The sequence below is a fragment of the Astatotilapia calliptera genome, chromosome 1 (assembly GCF_900246225.1).
Source record: "Astatotilapia calliptera chromosome 1, fAstCal1.2, whole genome shotgun sequence".
Classification (NCBI taxonomy): domain Eukaryota; kingdom Metazoa; phylum Chordata; class Actinopteri; order Cichliformes; family Cichlidae; genus Astatotilapia; species Astatotilapia calliptera.
Genome location: NC_039302.1, coordinates 25,941,149 through 25,956,117, shown reverse-complemented (window position 1 = coordinate 25,956,117; position 14,969 = coordinate 25,941,149). Strand labels below are relative to the sequence as shown.

The window sequence follows — 14,969 nt, the reverse complement described above, 5'->3', positions numbered from 1 at the left end:
TTTTCTCTGTGCTCTATATTCCAACACCTCCCATACACTACAGAAGACTTTTAGTTCTCATATTGTGACAGCTCTAAAAATATGGTTTCTATAGCAATTAAATTCTCTATTGCCTTAGTTTATTTTCATTTTAACTTAATCCAGCTCAGGTGAATTTAGTTTGATAATTCATTTTCTTAGTAAGTCGTTGATTTTTATGTATTTCTGCTGAAAATAATATCAAAGCTATACATTTTTTTAATAGAATGGCATTGCCTGTCTTATTTGGAGTTTCTCTGAACGTATGAAGATGACCCAACCACAAATTCCAAAAGTTGCTTTTGTGTGCTTCTTTGTTTATTAAGTATATTTCTACACAAAAATCACAAAATATCTTACCTGTCTTACCTGCGTTGGCTACAGTGTTTTGTTGCTTGCATTCTCCTCTGGTGATAGACACGTCGTCAATGGCAATATCCCCCTCAAAACCCGAGCCTCGAATTCCTTCAAACACAATCTGTTTAGAAAAGAAACATCAACAGATGAATGCTAGCTGAGTATGTCCAGAGAAATATATACAAAAACACAGCAAAAGTTCACAGAATGGCCACTGAGGAATTTTGCCAGAATTTTGTACACTTTGTACACAAAAGTTTGTACACTCCATGATGTTGCTTGCAAAACAACCTTTACTAAAAAATAAGTAGTTGCTTCCTTATGTCTTTATCAGTGTCTCATATTGTTGTGGTGGAAGTGGAGGAATAGCCCGCTCGTATTTACGGTGTAGCTTCACTTCATTTAGGTTTTCAAGCATTGTTGATACACAGCTCTCTCGGCTCTCTTTAGGATCATTGTTCTTTGCATGACTCATTATGGGCCAGCCTTTAGCTGTTGGGATGAAGGGCCTCATATTTGATTCCAGAATGATTTGGCATACAGGGGTTATTTGTGTGGCTGTAAAACACGCCCAAATCACCATCCCCATAGGTGTTAAGTGTTTGTGCTCATGTGCTGTGTTTGGTATTTGCCAAATGTGGTGTTATGCTAAAATATATCAACTTTGATCTCATTTCTCCAAAGGACACTGAACTAGAAGTCTTTTTAAAACCTAAGCTATGTCCTTTTTAGAGAGCAATCTTAGCAACCCTTCCAAATAAGCCATAATTGCTCTTCTTTTTCTAATTGTGTCATTAAACTTAACTTTTCACACACTGAGATATCATTCTTTGGTTTTTGATCATTCTCTGAGCATTTCCAGGTTTGAAGTGAATGGCAAACCAGCCAAATCTGCCAAAATTTATTAAGGTGATGCTTACTTATTATCAGCACCTGCTACTTCTTAATACCTATAAAGGCAGTAAAAGTATACTTAGTTTTTCACAGGACTGGATACTCCGTTAAAACGTCTTAAATTTTGTAAAAATGAATTTAAAATTAAAATGCAAAACTAATTTAATTACTCTAAAGAACCTACTTTCTGTATCTGAAGTTGAGCAATAATAACAATAATAACAACAACAACCATATAATTAATAATTATAGAAAATATGAATACTTTAATTAAATAAAGACATGGAAACATCTATTACAGATAGCAACATGCTAGTTTATTCTCCCATCTCAGGAATTTACAAGCTGCAGTCATATCCTAACACAGTGGTTCTTAACCTGAGTTCGATCGAACCCTAGGAGTTTGGTGAGTCGGTCTCAGGGGTTCGGCAGAGCCTCCACCACAGAGGTCGCAGAGGTCCAGACACACCCGAATTATCGTGTAAATTTGTGATGACACGCCCCCTACAGAACGTGATGGGAGTGAGCGTCCTATCTGCATGATTTGCAACGCCAAGTTGAGCAACTCCAGTCTCGCACCGGCAAAACTAAAGGAACACTTCTTGAAGCTGCATAGAGATGGGGAATACAAGAACACAACACTTACTGAATTCAAGGCGAAGAGAGCCAGATTCAATGAAAGGCCCACTCTGCCTGCTCTTGGATTTGTACCCGTTAACAAACCGATCCTCACACCATTGTATGAAGTTGCTTATCTGATCGCAAAGCAGGGCAAGCCACACACCATTGGTGAAACACTTGTGAAACCAGCTGCGTTAAAGATGGCAAATCTGATACTCGGAACAGTGGCCGAAGGTAAATTATCCCAAATTCCTCTTTCAAATGACACCGTCAGCGACAGAATAGAAGACATGAGTAAAGACATCTTGGCTCAAGTAGTCGCCGATCTGATTTCAAGCCCGGCAAAATTCAGCCTTCAACTCGATGAGAGCACAGACGTTGCTAATCTAAGCCAGCTTGTTTTCGTGCGCTATGTGAAAGATGACATGATTAAAGAAGATTTTTTATTTTGTAAGCCTCTTACAACAACAACTAAAGCAGCCGATGTGAAGAAGCTTGTGGATGACTTCTTCAGAGACAACAATCTTTCACGGGACATGGTTTCTGCAGTTTGTATATGGTAAATGGTAAATGGCCTGTATTTATATAGCGCTTTACTAGTCCCTAAGGACCCCAAAGCGCTTTACATATCCAGTCATCCACCCATTCATACACACATTCACACACTGGTGATGGCAAGCTACATTGTAGCCACAGCCACTCTGGGGTGCACTGACAGAGGCGGACGGAGCTCCAGTCATGCTGGGAAGAAACTCTGGTTTTGGTGCGCTAGTAAAAGCTGATGCACCACACATCATTGTGACTCATTGTATTTTGCACAGGCATGCATTGGCAACAAAACCCTTGCCTCCAAAAATGGCAGAAGTGTTAAAAACTGTGGTGGAATGTGTGAACTATGTGCAAAATAGTGCTCTGAGGCACCGCATCTTCAGTGAGCTGTGTAAAGAAATGGGCTCTGAATTTGAGGTACTTCTGTACCATTCTAATGTTCGGTGGTAATCCCGGGGACAGGTGCTGAATCGTGTTTTTGCCATGCATGTGGAATTAGCCCTGTTTTTGCAAGAGCACCAACACTGTCATGCAGATTGCTTCAAAATCCTGAGTTCATTCTCATTTTAGCGTACATGGCTGATATATTCGCAGCTCTCAATCATCTCAATCAGCAGATGCAGGGTGGTGGAGTCAATATCATAGAAGCGGAAGGACAGCTGAAGGCTTATCAAAAAAAGCTAACGTTATGGAAATGACGAACAGAGAACAACAACTTCGCAAACTTCCCCCTTCTGGACAACTTTGTAAGTAAGATCGAAGATGTGTCTGGAATCGGAGATGTTTCTGTATCCACGGAACTGAAGCAAACAATTGCAACGCACTTAGATGAGCTTGCAAAGTCTCTCGACAGATATTTCCCTACAAGAGAGTCATATCCAGCATGGGTGAGACAGCCGTTCACGTTTGCTGTTGAGACAGCAGATGTCAATGATGAATACCTTGACGGAATCATTGAAATTCAGCAGAGCCAGGTTCAACAGCAACTCTTCAGAACAACAACGCTCTCAACATTTTGGTGTCGACAAATGGACAAGTATCCAATTATTGCTAAGAAAGCTCTGGATTTTTTTTATACCATTTGTTACAACATATCTTTGCGAGCAATCCTTTTCGACAATGCTGGATATAAAAACGAAGAAAAGGAACAGACTTTTCTTTGAAAATGACACAGACTTGCCAAGGTGAAGCCACGCATATCTGAACTGGTCTCTCAAAGGCAACAGCAGAAGTCACACTGATTTGCAGGTATGTAATTTGTTGTAAGTTCATGCATTGTGTTGGTTTTGTTCTTTGAACAAGGTGATGTTCATGCACGGCTCATTTTGTGCACCAGTAAAAAACATATCTATGTCTTGAATTTGAAAAAAAAAAATTAAAAAAATTCACTAAAGAGGGGTTCGGTGAATGTGGATATGAAACTGGTGGGGTTCGATACCTCCAACAAGGTTAAGAACCACTGTCCTAACATCATTTCTGGACCCACAACAAGAAAACTAAGCAGGAGACTCTTCTGAACACTTCCCCCATTTTAGCCACCAGCCATCTGGTTTTGACTGACAGCCTAATTACTGTGGTGTACCAAGGCACCAAAAGCCCAGCGCACCCAGCTAATCAAAAACCAAGTGTATTCTGTCTAGCTTCTGAGGAGGGAAAAGCAAATAAACAAGAAAACTTTGTTTCTCCAAAATAACAACAAAAGTAACTCTCTTGACTGCAGTTGTTATTGACTTTTACTGCAGACCCCAGTGCTTGATAATTTTAATTCTGAAAACAATAGTCAGAGTTGTTGCTTTGTAATAATATTTGAGTGTTTCTGCAATTCCAATGCCTCATTCTGTTTTAATTTTTTTTTCAACAGAAGACAGCTCCATGTGAAAATTCCTACATGGGCTGAAGTATACAGCAATAACTTTTTTTTAAACTTCAGCATCTAGCAGCCCTTTAGCAAGGTATTTAACCCTCAATTTATTCAAAAAAGTGAGAACGGAGCAGGTGTTACTATAGAAAGGAATGCAATACTAATGAAAATAAAAAAAACTGCATACACTCTACTTGCATAGTATGTCTGTATACCTACAGGTTAACAAGCGAGCAGGTGCAAGCATGGAGGGGAGGCATGCATGAATGGGTTCACTTTAAAAACTCCATCTGTTAACAGCAACATGCTGCGGTTAAAGTATCAACTGAGCAGGCTTGCTATCAATTTGTGTGTAAATATATCGAGCCAGAGCAAGGGTGGGTCCAATTAACCTGATTCTGACCCAGCAAGAAGAAAAGAGTGACCTAACCCCACATGTGCTCAAAACAAAACATATACAATGGCAGTGCAAACACACTGTTAACATGATCTTAGTTTTGAGGCATTCTGCTATTGTGTTTTAATCTATGAGTCCTGTTAGTATCTAACAGCAAGTTAACTTTAGTGGGCAGATAATAACACTTGTAACCTCGTAATAACAACTTAAACTTTAGAGTAGTTTTCTTCTTTACTTAGCATAAGTTAGATCCGCTCTTGCACAATTTGGCCTCATATATACTTATATATTTCTTATATACTCCAATATATTCTACTCCAGCTGCTAACTAACCCTTGAGTACACCACATAATCCACCAGTTATTTCAAAACAACAGAGCGAGGAGCAGGTGTCTCTATGCATACAAATGTAATTTTGATAGAAAAACTGCACATACTCTCATTGTATACCATGAGTACATAGGTACCCTAATCATTTTCTTATATTTTCTTTCTACTTCTCTCCACACAGAGCCAATTCAATTTCATTCACAAAGGGGAGGAAAGTACAAGAGCATTATCATTTATTCCCCATTTGCTTTCTAATTTATTCCCCGAATGAGAGATCCTCTTTGAATTAACAAATAAAATAATTAGGAGAACCTTGACGCTGATTGCGTGGTGGCGAGGGAGCAAGTCCAGCAGCACAAGCTGTATGGCTTTAACAGGTCTGCTCACATATACAAAAAAGATTTTCTTCCGTATAGGCTGTAAAGAAAATTCTGTGGTCTTCAAGTGAAGAGGCTTATTCGCCACAAGGCCACGATCCTTTAATTTATAAATGCTACAATGAAATTTCCTTGCTGCTTGACTGTCGTAAACATTTTGCTTTATTTATGGTTTTTCTTCCTTTAATTCCAGTTTTCTTTGTATATTTGCCAGCCATAGTGTGATTTCTTTAACATATGCACACATGTACTGTACCTTTACAAACACTTAATTAACATCTTTATAGACTAGAGACTAGAGTATGATAATTGAAAAACTGAAGCTAAATGACTAACAAAGAAAGGTGCAAAACTATTAATTAACAGTCTCATTTACATATTACAATCTGACCAGCAAAGTTTTTTTTCTCTAAGATATCAAACACAATAGCATGAATAAAACAATACAATATATTGTATTGTTTTATATGACAGGATACTGTATACAATATCCTGTCACTGCAAAATAATGACTTTATATGTTTAGTTTTTGGATATGGCTCAGAGACATAACTGACCAGCAAGTTTAAATGTGAGAACCGACATTGTCTCACATTTAAATATTACTGCTGGGCACTTTGTGGGGGCCTCAACAGTAATGTGCTTCTCAGAGTTTCTAAACCTTGGTAGTTGTGTTTGGTGACCTGCATTTTTGCATCACCCGAGTTATACAGAAATGACAAGTTGGAGAGCTGTTGTAAATTATGCAGTTATCAAATTCTGGGACAAAAAAATGTGATCATAAAAGATACATGTCATATATAATAAAGCTGATATTTCTGTCTTACATTTTCTGAATATTTAAATAAATAAATAAATCTGCACCCTTCATGAAAAAAACATGACATCATTTTTTTTTGAAAAACTGTAAAATTTTCTGTATTCCAGTTCTTGTTATTATACTGCATAACGTGTGGGTGTGAAGGATCTTGAGTGAGATAGAAAACTTGCGCATGTGTGTGCGTGCATGAGTGTGTGAATGCAGGATCAAAGGGTGTGCAGTAAAGTGTCAGGTTGAAGTTGTGAGTGTGTCGTTTTGTCACGCCTTGTAACCTTTAATGTTCCCATTGATGTGCTATCCACATACCAGAGGGGACACAGCTGTGAGAGCGAGGGAGTAAAAAAGAGAGAGACTACATGCACATGTGTGTCTATGTGTGTGTGTGAGAGAGAGAGAGAGAAAGAGAGAGAGAGAGAGCTTTAAAATACCAGTGCAATGTGAGGCACACAAATGTGGGTTGGCCTGGTTTCCAACAAGCCCCCCAGGTACCAAACACTGCTAGGAACACAGATGGCCTCTGGGTAATCCACAGAGGAGCAAGTAGGGACACAAATACTACTACAACACGTTACCGCCTTCTTTGCAACTCCATTGATTTTATGTGTTCATGTAATTTCTGCTATACAAGTTGGTCTCAATAAACAACCTCATTAAGATGAATTTATTTACAAGTAACCTGAAGAGTGGAAGCTTGGGAAAGTAAAAGAGTGCAAGAGAGATGGTCACAGTTATACTGATATCATAACAAAACATACACCCCTCTATTAGGTACACCTGCTGTATGCTGGTTCATGGAGGTTTGAAGCCTATCGCTGCTATTACTGGGCAGGAGGCCGGGTAGATAGGTCAGCAGTCCATTACAGGGATAGGTTGAAGACACAACACTTTGAAAGCTAAAATTCCCACCTGTGGCCAATTTACAATTGCCACTTAACCCACTGTGCTTATCTTTGAGCTGTTGTAAGAAGCCATAGGTTCCACAGTAAACAACAACACACATTTGTTCCTAAGGATATTATGATCCCTGATAAAGAGCATTAAAGGTCTTAAAGTACCGCTTCAAATTTCCTGACTTTACAACTTTAATATATATGGAAAGTAGTAATCATAGCCTGTAGAGCATACACAATGTAACATCTTACACTTCCTTATCAGTTAGCTCGCCACTGTTTACAATGAGAATCTTGTACTAATGCTAGCCAGAGGCTGGGCTCAAGCCCGGGCTGTTGTAGAGAGGCAGGAAGGAAAGCTGTTTTTCAATACATCATTACTTTTGTTGGATGGAGCACAAAGAGAGAGGAAATGCAGAGCCGAGTGGCAGCACCTCAAAGACTTCCTGGGTATGCAGTCAGTGAGGTGTGCACACGACTAGAGAGTTTGTGTTCTCCATGGACAGCTCTCAACACTAAGCAGAAATGAAACATGCGTCAATACGCAGTCACTTCTGCACTCCGTGGAACTCAATAACATCCACATCAAAAACCACCTCTGGGAATTCAAGCGAATTAGAAAATCATATTGTTCAAAGGGTACATTTGAGATAACAGATAATGGACACAAAAGGCTACCACTGTTTGTTTTTCTATTGAATTTGGATAAATGGATTATTTGGTGGCAGAGAAAAAAGAATTAACATTTACATTCAAAGCAATAGTCACAGACAGAGCCACTGCTGCACTGACCAACTCAGCGATGGGCTATTTAATAGTGGCTAAAAGAGCAAGCTACTGTTTAGACATGCTAGAAGAAGGGAAAGTCAAACCATATCATCAGATTGCTTTGTAGAAACCCACGTTGACAATGAAAGTAAGTAATTTAAACTTGCATGGATATTAATACGAATTTATCATCTTAGACTATTCTATTATAGCTATTACCAGACACAAGTAATTTTATTAGAGATATATTCATGGTTCATACTCTAGTGTGTTCCAAGTCTAAAAAGCACGGATGGTGGCTAATTACATTTTAGCCCCTGGCTCAGCTGCAGTGGAGGGGTGTGTGCAGTGAGCCAGAGACCACACCTCCGCCACAGTAGTCAAAAAACAACAAAACATATAACTCCCTTATATTTTAACCCTGGGGAAAGAATTCAAAGTCTAGGCTGCTCAGCTTTAGATGGAAAATTAGCCTTCGTCACCAACAAAGCTACTTGAATTTGAAACCTAGGTCACTTTGAAACACAAATTTTGTCTCTGCATACATCCAAAGTCAAAAGGATTTAGAAACACGAAGCGTGGTTTCCTGTTTTGAAAATCAGAACATGGGTTTAGATTTTTAAGAGTTGGTTTTAAGAATTAGTTGATTACATCTTGTGCAGCACATAGAGGCCGTATTACATTTCATTCATGTTGATATAAGCTGGAAGAGAAATTCTTGAGATTCTTGCATGTTAGTTCATATTAGACTTAATATGACTTAATTAATGCAAATATATAAACATGGGGCAATGCATTTAGGTGTGCAAGTATGGTCACAGCATGTTTAAGTTTAAGCCAAGCACCACAATAGGGAAGAAAGGTGACTTAAGTGACTTTAAAAGTGGCATGATTGCTGGTGCCTGACAGGCTGGTCTGAGTATTTTAGAAAGTGCTGATCTGCTGGGATTTTCAGCGCAGATATCTCTAGGGTTTATAGACAATCATCCGAAAAAGAGAAAATATCCAGTCAACAGCAATGTTCTGAGTGAAAATACTGTCTTGGATAGAGGTGGATAGCAGAGGAGAATGGCCAGACTGTTTCACACTGATAAGAAGTCAACAGTAACTCAAATAACTACTTGTTGCCACCATGGAGAAGTACATCTTTGAGCACACAACATATCAAACCTTTAAACAGATGGGTTTAGAGCAGCAGAAGACCACACTCCTGTCATCTAAGAATAGGAAACTGAGACTACAATTTGCATTCACTAAAATTGGACAACAGAAATTGGGAAAAAATCTGTCTGGTATGATCAGTTTCGACTTCTGCTGCAACATTTGGTTGGGATCAGAATTTAGCATAAACAATGGGCATGGCTCTATCATGCCTGGTATCAATGGTTCAGGATAGTGGTAGTGGTGTCATGGTGTTTAGATATCTTCTTGGCACATTTTGATACTCTTACCACTAATTAAGCATAATTTAAATACCACAGATAACCTACACTGAACAAAAATATAAACGCAACACTTTTGTTTTTGCTCCCATTCCCCATGGGATGGACGTAGAGACCTAAAATTCATTCCAGATACACAATGTAACCATCCCTCCCAAACAGTGGTCACAAATCAGTCCAAATGTGTGGTAGTGGGCACATCTGCTATATTGAGATAATCCATCCCACCTCACAGGTGTGCCACATCAGGATGCTGATCTGACATCATGAGTAGTGCACAGGTGTACCTCAGACTGCCCACAACAAAAGGCCACCCTGGAATGTGCAGCTTTTTGCGCTATTGGGGATCTGGGGACCCAGAACCGGTCAGTATCTGGTGTGACCACCATTTGCCTCATGCAGTGCAACACATCGTCGCATGGAGTCTATCAGATTGTCAATTGTGGCCTGTGGAATGTTGGTCCACTCCACTTCAATGGCTGTGCGAGGTTGTTGGATATTCGTGGGAACTGGTACACGCTGTCGTATACGCCGGTCAAGCACATCCCGAACATGCTCAATGGGTGACATGTCCGGTGAGTATGCTGGCCATGCAAGAACTGGGACATTCTCAGCTGCCATCTGCCCTGAACAATGTGAACCATGATTCATCCGTGAAGCGCACACCTCTCCAACGTGCCAGACGCCATCAAATGTGAGCATTTTCCCACACAAGTCTGTTACGGCGAAGAGCTGGAGTCAGGTCAAGACCCCGATGAGGACGACGGGCATGCAGTTGAGCGTCCCTGAGACGGTTTCTGACAGTTTGTGCAGAAATTGTTTGGTTGTGCAAACCAATTGTTCCAGCAGCTGTCTGGGTGGCTGGTCTCAGACGATCTTGGAGGTGAACCTGCTGGATGTGGAGGTCCTGGGCTGGTGTGGTTACACGAGGTCTGCGGTTGTGAGGCCGGTTGGATGCGCTGCCATATTCTCGGAAACGCCTGTGGAGACGGCTTATGGTTGAGAAATGAACATTCAATGCATGGGCGACAGATCTGGTTGACATTCCTGCTGTCAGCATGCCAATTGCACGCTCCCTCATTGCTTGTGGCATCTGTGGCATTTTGCTGTGAGACAAAACTGCACATTCCAGGGTGGCCTTTTGTTGTGGGCAGTCTGAGGTACACCTGTGCACTACTCATGATGTCAGATCAGCATCCTGATGTGGCACACCTGTGAGGTGGGATGGATTATCTCAATATAGCAGATGTGCCCACTACCACACATTTGGACTGATTTGTGACCACTGTTTGGGAGGGATGGTTATATTGTGTATCTGGAATGAATTTTAGGTCTCTACGTCCATCCCATGGGGAATGGGAGCAAAAACAAAAGTGTTGCGTTTATATTTTTGTTCAGTGTATATACCTTTATGACCACAGTGGTACGCATCTTTAAATTTTACAGTCTTATAGTTCTCTCTGAGCTTTGTGCAATGAATCCCTAATTACGTAACATTTCTATGATTTATATACTTGTTTTTTCTCTCTTCCTTTTTTGGGGTGGAGGAGTCCAAAATTTTTAAATAAATAAATAGATAAAGTTTTTCTTTTCATTTTAACAAAATGGCCCATAAAATGGGGATTCATTTTATCATGCACCACCAAAATCTGTGCAGCAGAAGATGCCTGAAAATTCTCCAACTGTAATTTTTAATCTTTAAATCCCCAACATTTGCACTGCAGACAGTCTTATACCCATTAAAAACTGTGGGAAGGTTTTATTAATAAATAAATAAAAATGTATTGAATATCACACAGAAATCAACTGGAAATTTACTATCTTTTCTACATTTGCTTAGCCTTAAGTCATTTAGGCGTGGAGCTTATAACACACCTAGACAGTACCAGAAAGCATATTTGTTTTCAACCGCAAATAAGCGTTAAAAATCCATCCTTTCTAGATATTATTTAGTTGCTAAAGGCTGCTGGTCCTTGCATCATATCCTTGTGAAGACACAGCAATATCTAGCTACATCCTTGTAGCGAAAACACCATCCCCCTTTAACACTCATCTCCTCCTATCAAGAGTTTTGAAGCGGTGAACTGAAAGCAAAAGGCAAAATGGGCTTAATAGACCCACTGAGTGTATAAAAAAAGAAGCTATGCAGTACAACACAACAACACCAATTGTGTCATAATTCCCACCGTGAGCAGACAGCTCAAGTCATTACTATTGATTATGAGGATACCAGCACTCCCCAAAGACATACAAAGAGGAAGAAGAAGACACATACAGAGGATGGGTGGAAAACAGGATAGCTTGAAAACCCACAGCAACAGAGAGTAGTGGCAGGCAGGACTAACCACTGAGATGTGCCATGCATTTAAAACCTTTATGATATGTATAAAAGTCTTTTCAAAGACAACAGCAAAAGTTATTGATCAACCATTTTTTTTATAGCTTTTCTATAGTAATCTCAACATTTTGAGGGGTTTTAATGCCAGATTCGGGGGTTTAATGTGATAACTGGCTAATAATGGGGATTTTCATTTGATGATCACCATTGTTTGTAGATTTACAATTATTTTGCAATTGAATGATGACATTTCTTGTGTGTTAATTACTTATATACATAAAAAGAAAGAAAGAAAGGCAGGGAAAGAAATAAAGTTTGATCAAACAACTTTAATCTATCAAAATTATCTAAAAAGTTGTCCGTCTTAGATGCTCCAAACATATTAATTAAATAATGTATTAATTAAACCATGTAGGAAACAAATAATTCAGAGTGATCCTGTGGCCTTACACTGGCCTGCTGGTAATTCTCAGTTAATGATAGAGCAGTAATAGGAGCTGAATGGAGGAGGAGGAGGAGGATGGGCTGCTCAAAAGAGTAACTCAAGGAAGACAGACAGGTATAGAGCAGAGGGAGAAATGGGGTTCACCCTTCTTATTTCATTTCATCAGGCCCTTGGGGAGCTTGGAACATAACAGAATGTCGTAAGAAAAGAGGCAAAGTGAGAGACGGAGAGAAAGAGTATGTTTATCAGCTCACCTCCTCTGGCTGGCTCGTAGGATCAAGGCTGCTTGCTTTGTACATTATTAAACAACTCCATTTGTTACACAGCAGTGGTTTGTGTGTATGTGTGCATGTATGAGCTGAACAGATAGATCACACCGAAATACTGGAATATCTGTTGTTGTAAAGGTAAAGAAAAATATGTTTTTAGCTAAAGGAGCGAAGCTAAAATAGCCCATAGGATTTTCTCAATATTTATCATACCCGAAAAGTTTTGTACAAGTGAGTTTTCTGATATTAGACTGTGGCAGCAAAGGCATTAAACTGTATAAGTCAGAAAAAAGAAAATGTTCTGAAAAATTTCAGAATTACAGACTGACTGATGTCGTGTACTTTGTATTTTTGTCAGGATTGTGCTGCCGAGCACTCTTAAATATTCTTGCTGAGAGTTAAGAATTAAAAATTAGAATTAGTGCAATCATCCTAAAATACAGCTCAGTGAGGAGTAATTGGGAACCCTTCCATTTCTTAATAAAGTTGAAATATTTTAGGGTCATACATAAAAAAGGACACAAATACAAATATAATATGAAAAAATATATATGCAACAACAAATCTGAAAGACAGTAATGGCATAATGCACAAAGTCTCTAAGACATGTGCTGAACCAGACAAGCAGTACATGCATATGAACAAAAAGTGTACACCTTAAAGAGAGAGACACCAGCCATGTACAAGGCAACCCTCAGTTGCCAAGGAGACGACCCCTATCGTTCATGCATCCTTCCTTATTCATCCATCCTGCCTCATCTACCTTTGCAAAGTCACGTATAAATGGGGTGGATGAATAATTAAGCTGCATTAGGGGCTTTATTGATGAAATAAAGACATCCCCACCTGACTCACTCCATCTTGTCATACCCTTTTTGTAAAGTACCTTTTACTTGGTTTGCAAACACTTACACACAGTTTCCTTTTTGTCTTTTTCTTGGCTGTATAATTGCTGTTGATAACCAGCAGATGTTAGTACCTTATGCCTAAGTCACACAGACCCAAGGACCTGTCAGTGATCCCCTGGGAACCACTGGTCGCAAGGAAAAAGGTGTATTCCCTGACTAGTTGCAAGTGTTTGCAAAATGTCCCATCCATGGTATGAAACATATACTATTGCCTTCAGAGTGAGATCTCAACTTAAATGAACCTCAGTGAGCTGCGCAGTTTCAATGGTAGAGCTTTCATATTGTTTTAATACGTGACCGTTTATATTACTTCTGAAAAAAGTATGATTTGTTCTGTTGTATGTGCATTATGTGCTAAGAGTGGATGCTTGTTTTCATGGGTAAAGAGATTACCTTACTGCAATTTAACAACAGTGTTGCACTTCAAAACATTGACGTCAACTACCATGCCAATACAGTATTACAGAAGAACCTTAAAACATACACTTTGCCCATGGGTTTAGTGTTCGCTTCCCCTTTAATAGTTAAAGAAACATTGGGTAGCAAAGGCATGGTTAATGATGAGCAAATGCAGCCCCTAGCTAAGACCTTCAGCCCACATTCATCATGAATTCAATTTCCCCAATGCACGTACAAAGAGTATCTGGAATCATTACAACACAACTAGCAGGCATCCCCTGCTCATAAATAAGCCTGTTAATTGACCTGTCATAGCTAATTGCTGCAGGGGATATGAGACTGGTGAGTGTGTGTTTAAGAAAAAGAGTTTATCTGTACGTCTGCATACTGTACTGTGCAACAACCACCCTTTGTATTTTCCTAGGCAAAGGGGAACTCGATAAGGTGATTTATTGACATGTAAAAACTAGAGATGGACCGATCCGATATTACGTATCGGTATCGGTCCGATACTGACCTAAATTACTGGATCGGATATCGGAGAAAAATAAAAAATGTAATCCGATCCATTAAATATCACGAAAGCACCTCACAAAACTTGCAACACGCCGTAACTCACCTCAGAACGTTAGCAGTCGGAGCAGTATGCATCACGTGATAGAGCGGCTGTGGCATGCCAGACCGGTTGGTGGTCTGGATAGCATTTGGAGCTTCGCTAGCAACCCGGCATTTCATCTCCGACAAAGTTATCCCGAGAGAAGTAAAGCAAGTGTGTAAGTCCATCTCTGAATGTTTGTAAAGCATTCCTGCGTTAAGCTTAACAAGCGACTGCCTCTTCTTGCTGCTACTTCAATCATGAAACTGCTTAACGATCAGCTGATCGGCTTTTCTGTCGCTAGTCCATGTCTCTAGTTTGCTTTTGGCCCACTTTGCACCAGAAAGAGGAAACCAGCGGATAAACAACAGCAGCACGTTTAAGCTTGATAAGCTGTTGTTAGAATTTATTTAATATTACTTTCTACTCGAGGATCTTTTTCTAAGTAGCTGACGCTGGTAACTGTGCAGGGGCGGATCTAGCAAAGTTTAGCCAGGGGGGCCGATAGGGCATTAACAGGGAAAAGGGGGCACAAAGACATACTTTTCTTTCTTATTCTCATTTAAAATGTCTAGCTTTTAATAAATAATTATCTGACACCCAAAGTTTTAATTTGATGCAAAATGAATAGAAGTCCATTACTATATATAGTGACTATTAAGTCTAATATATATATACTGTATATACCCTA

The 14,969-nt window shown here is 39.6% G+C and overlaps 1 protein-coding gene across 2 annotated transcripts in view; it reads right to left on the bottom strand.

The window, feature by feature from the left end:
• mdga1 (MAM domain containing glycosylphosphatidylinositol anchor 1) overlaps positions 1-14,969 on the bottom strand; it is a 202,056-nt gene that overhangs the window by 15,325 nt on the left and 171,762 nt on the right. The window contains exon 17 of one of the 2 annotated variants that reach the window (XM_026171878.1): positions 379-496. In XM_026171878.1, coding sequence (XP_026027663.1) covers positions 379-496 — 118 coding nt within the window. The remainder of the gene's footprint in view (positions 1-378; positions 497-14,969) is intronic. The other variant, XM_026171887.1, reaches the window with a different exon arrangement.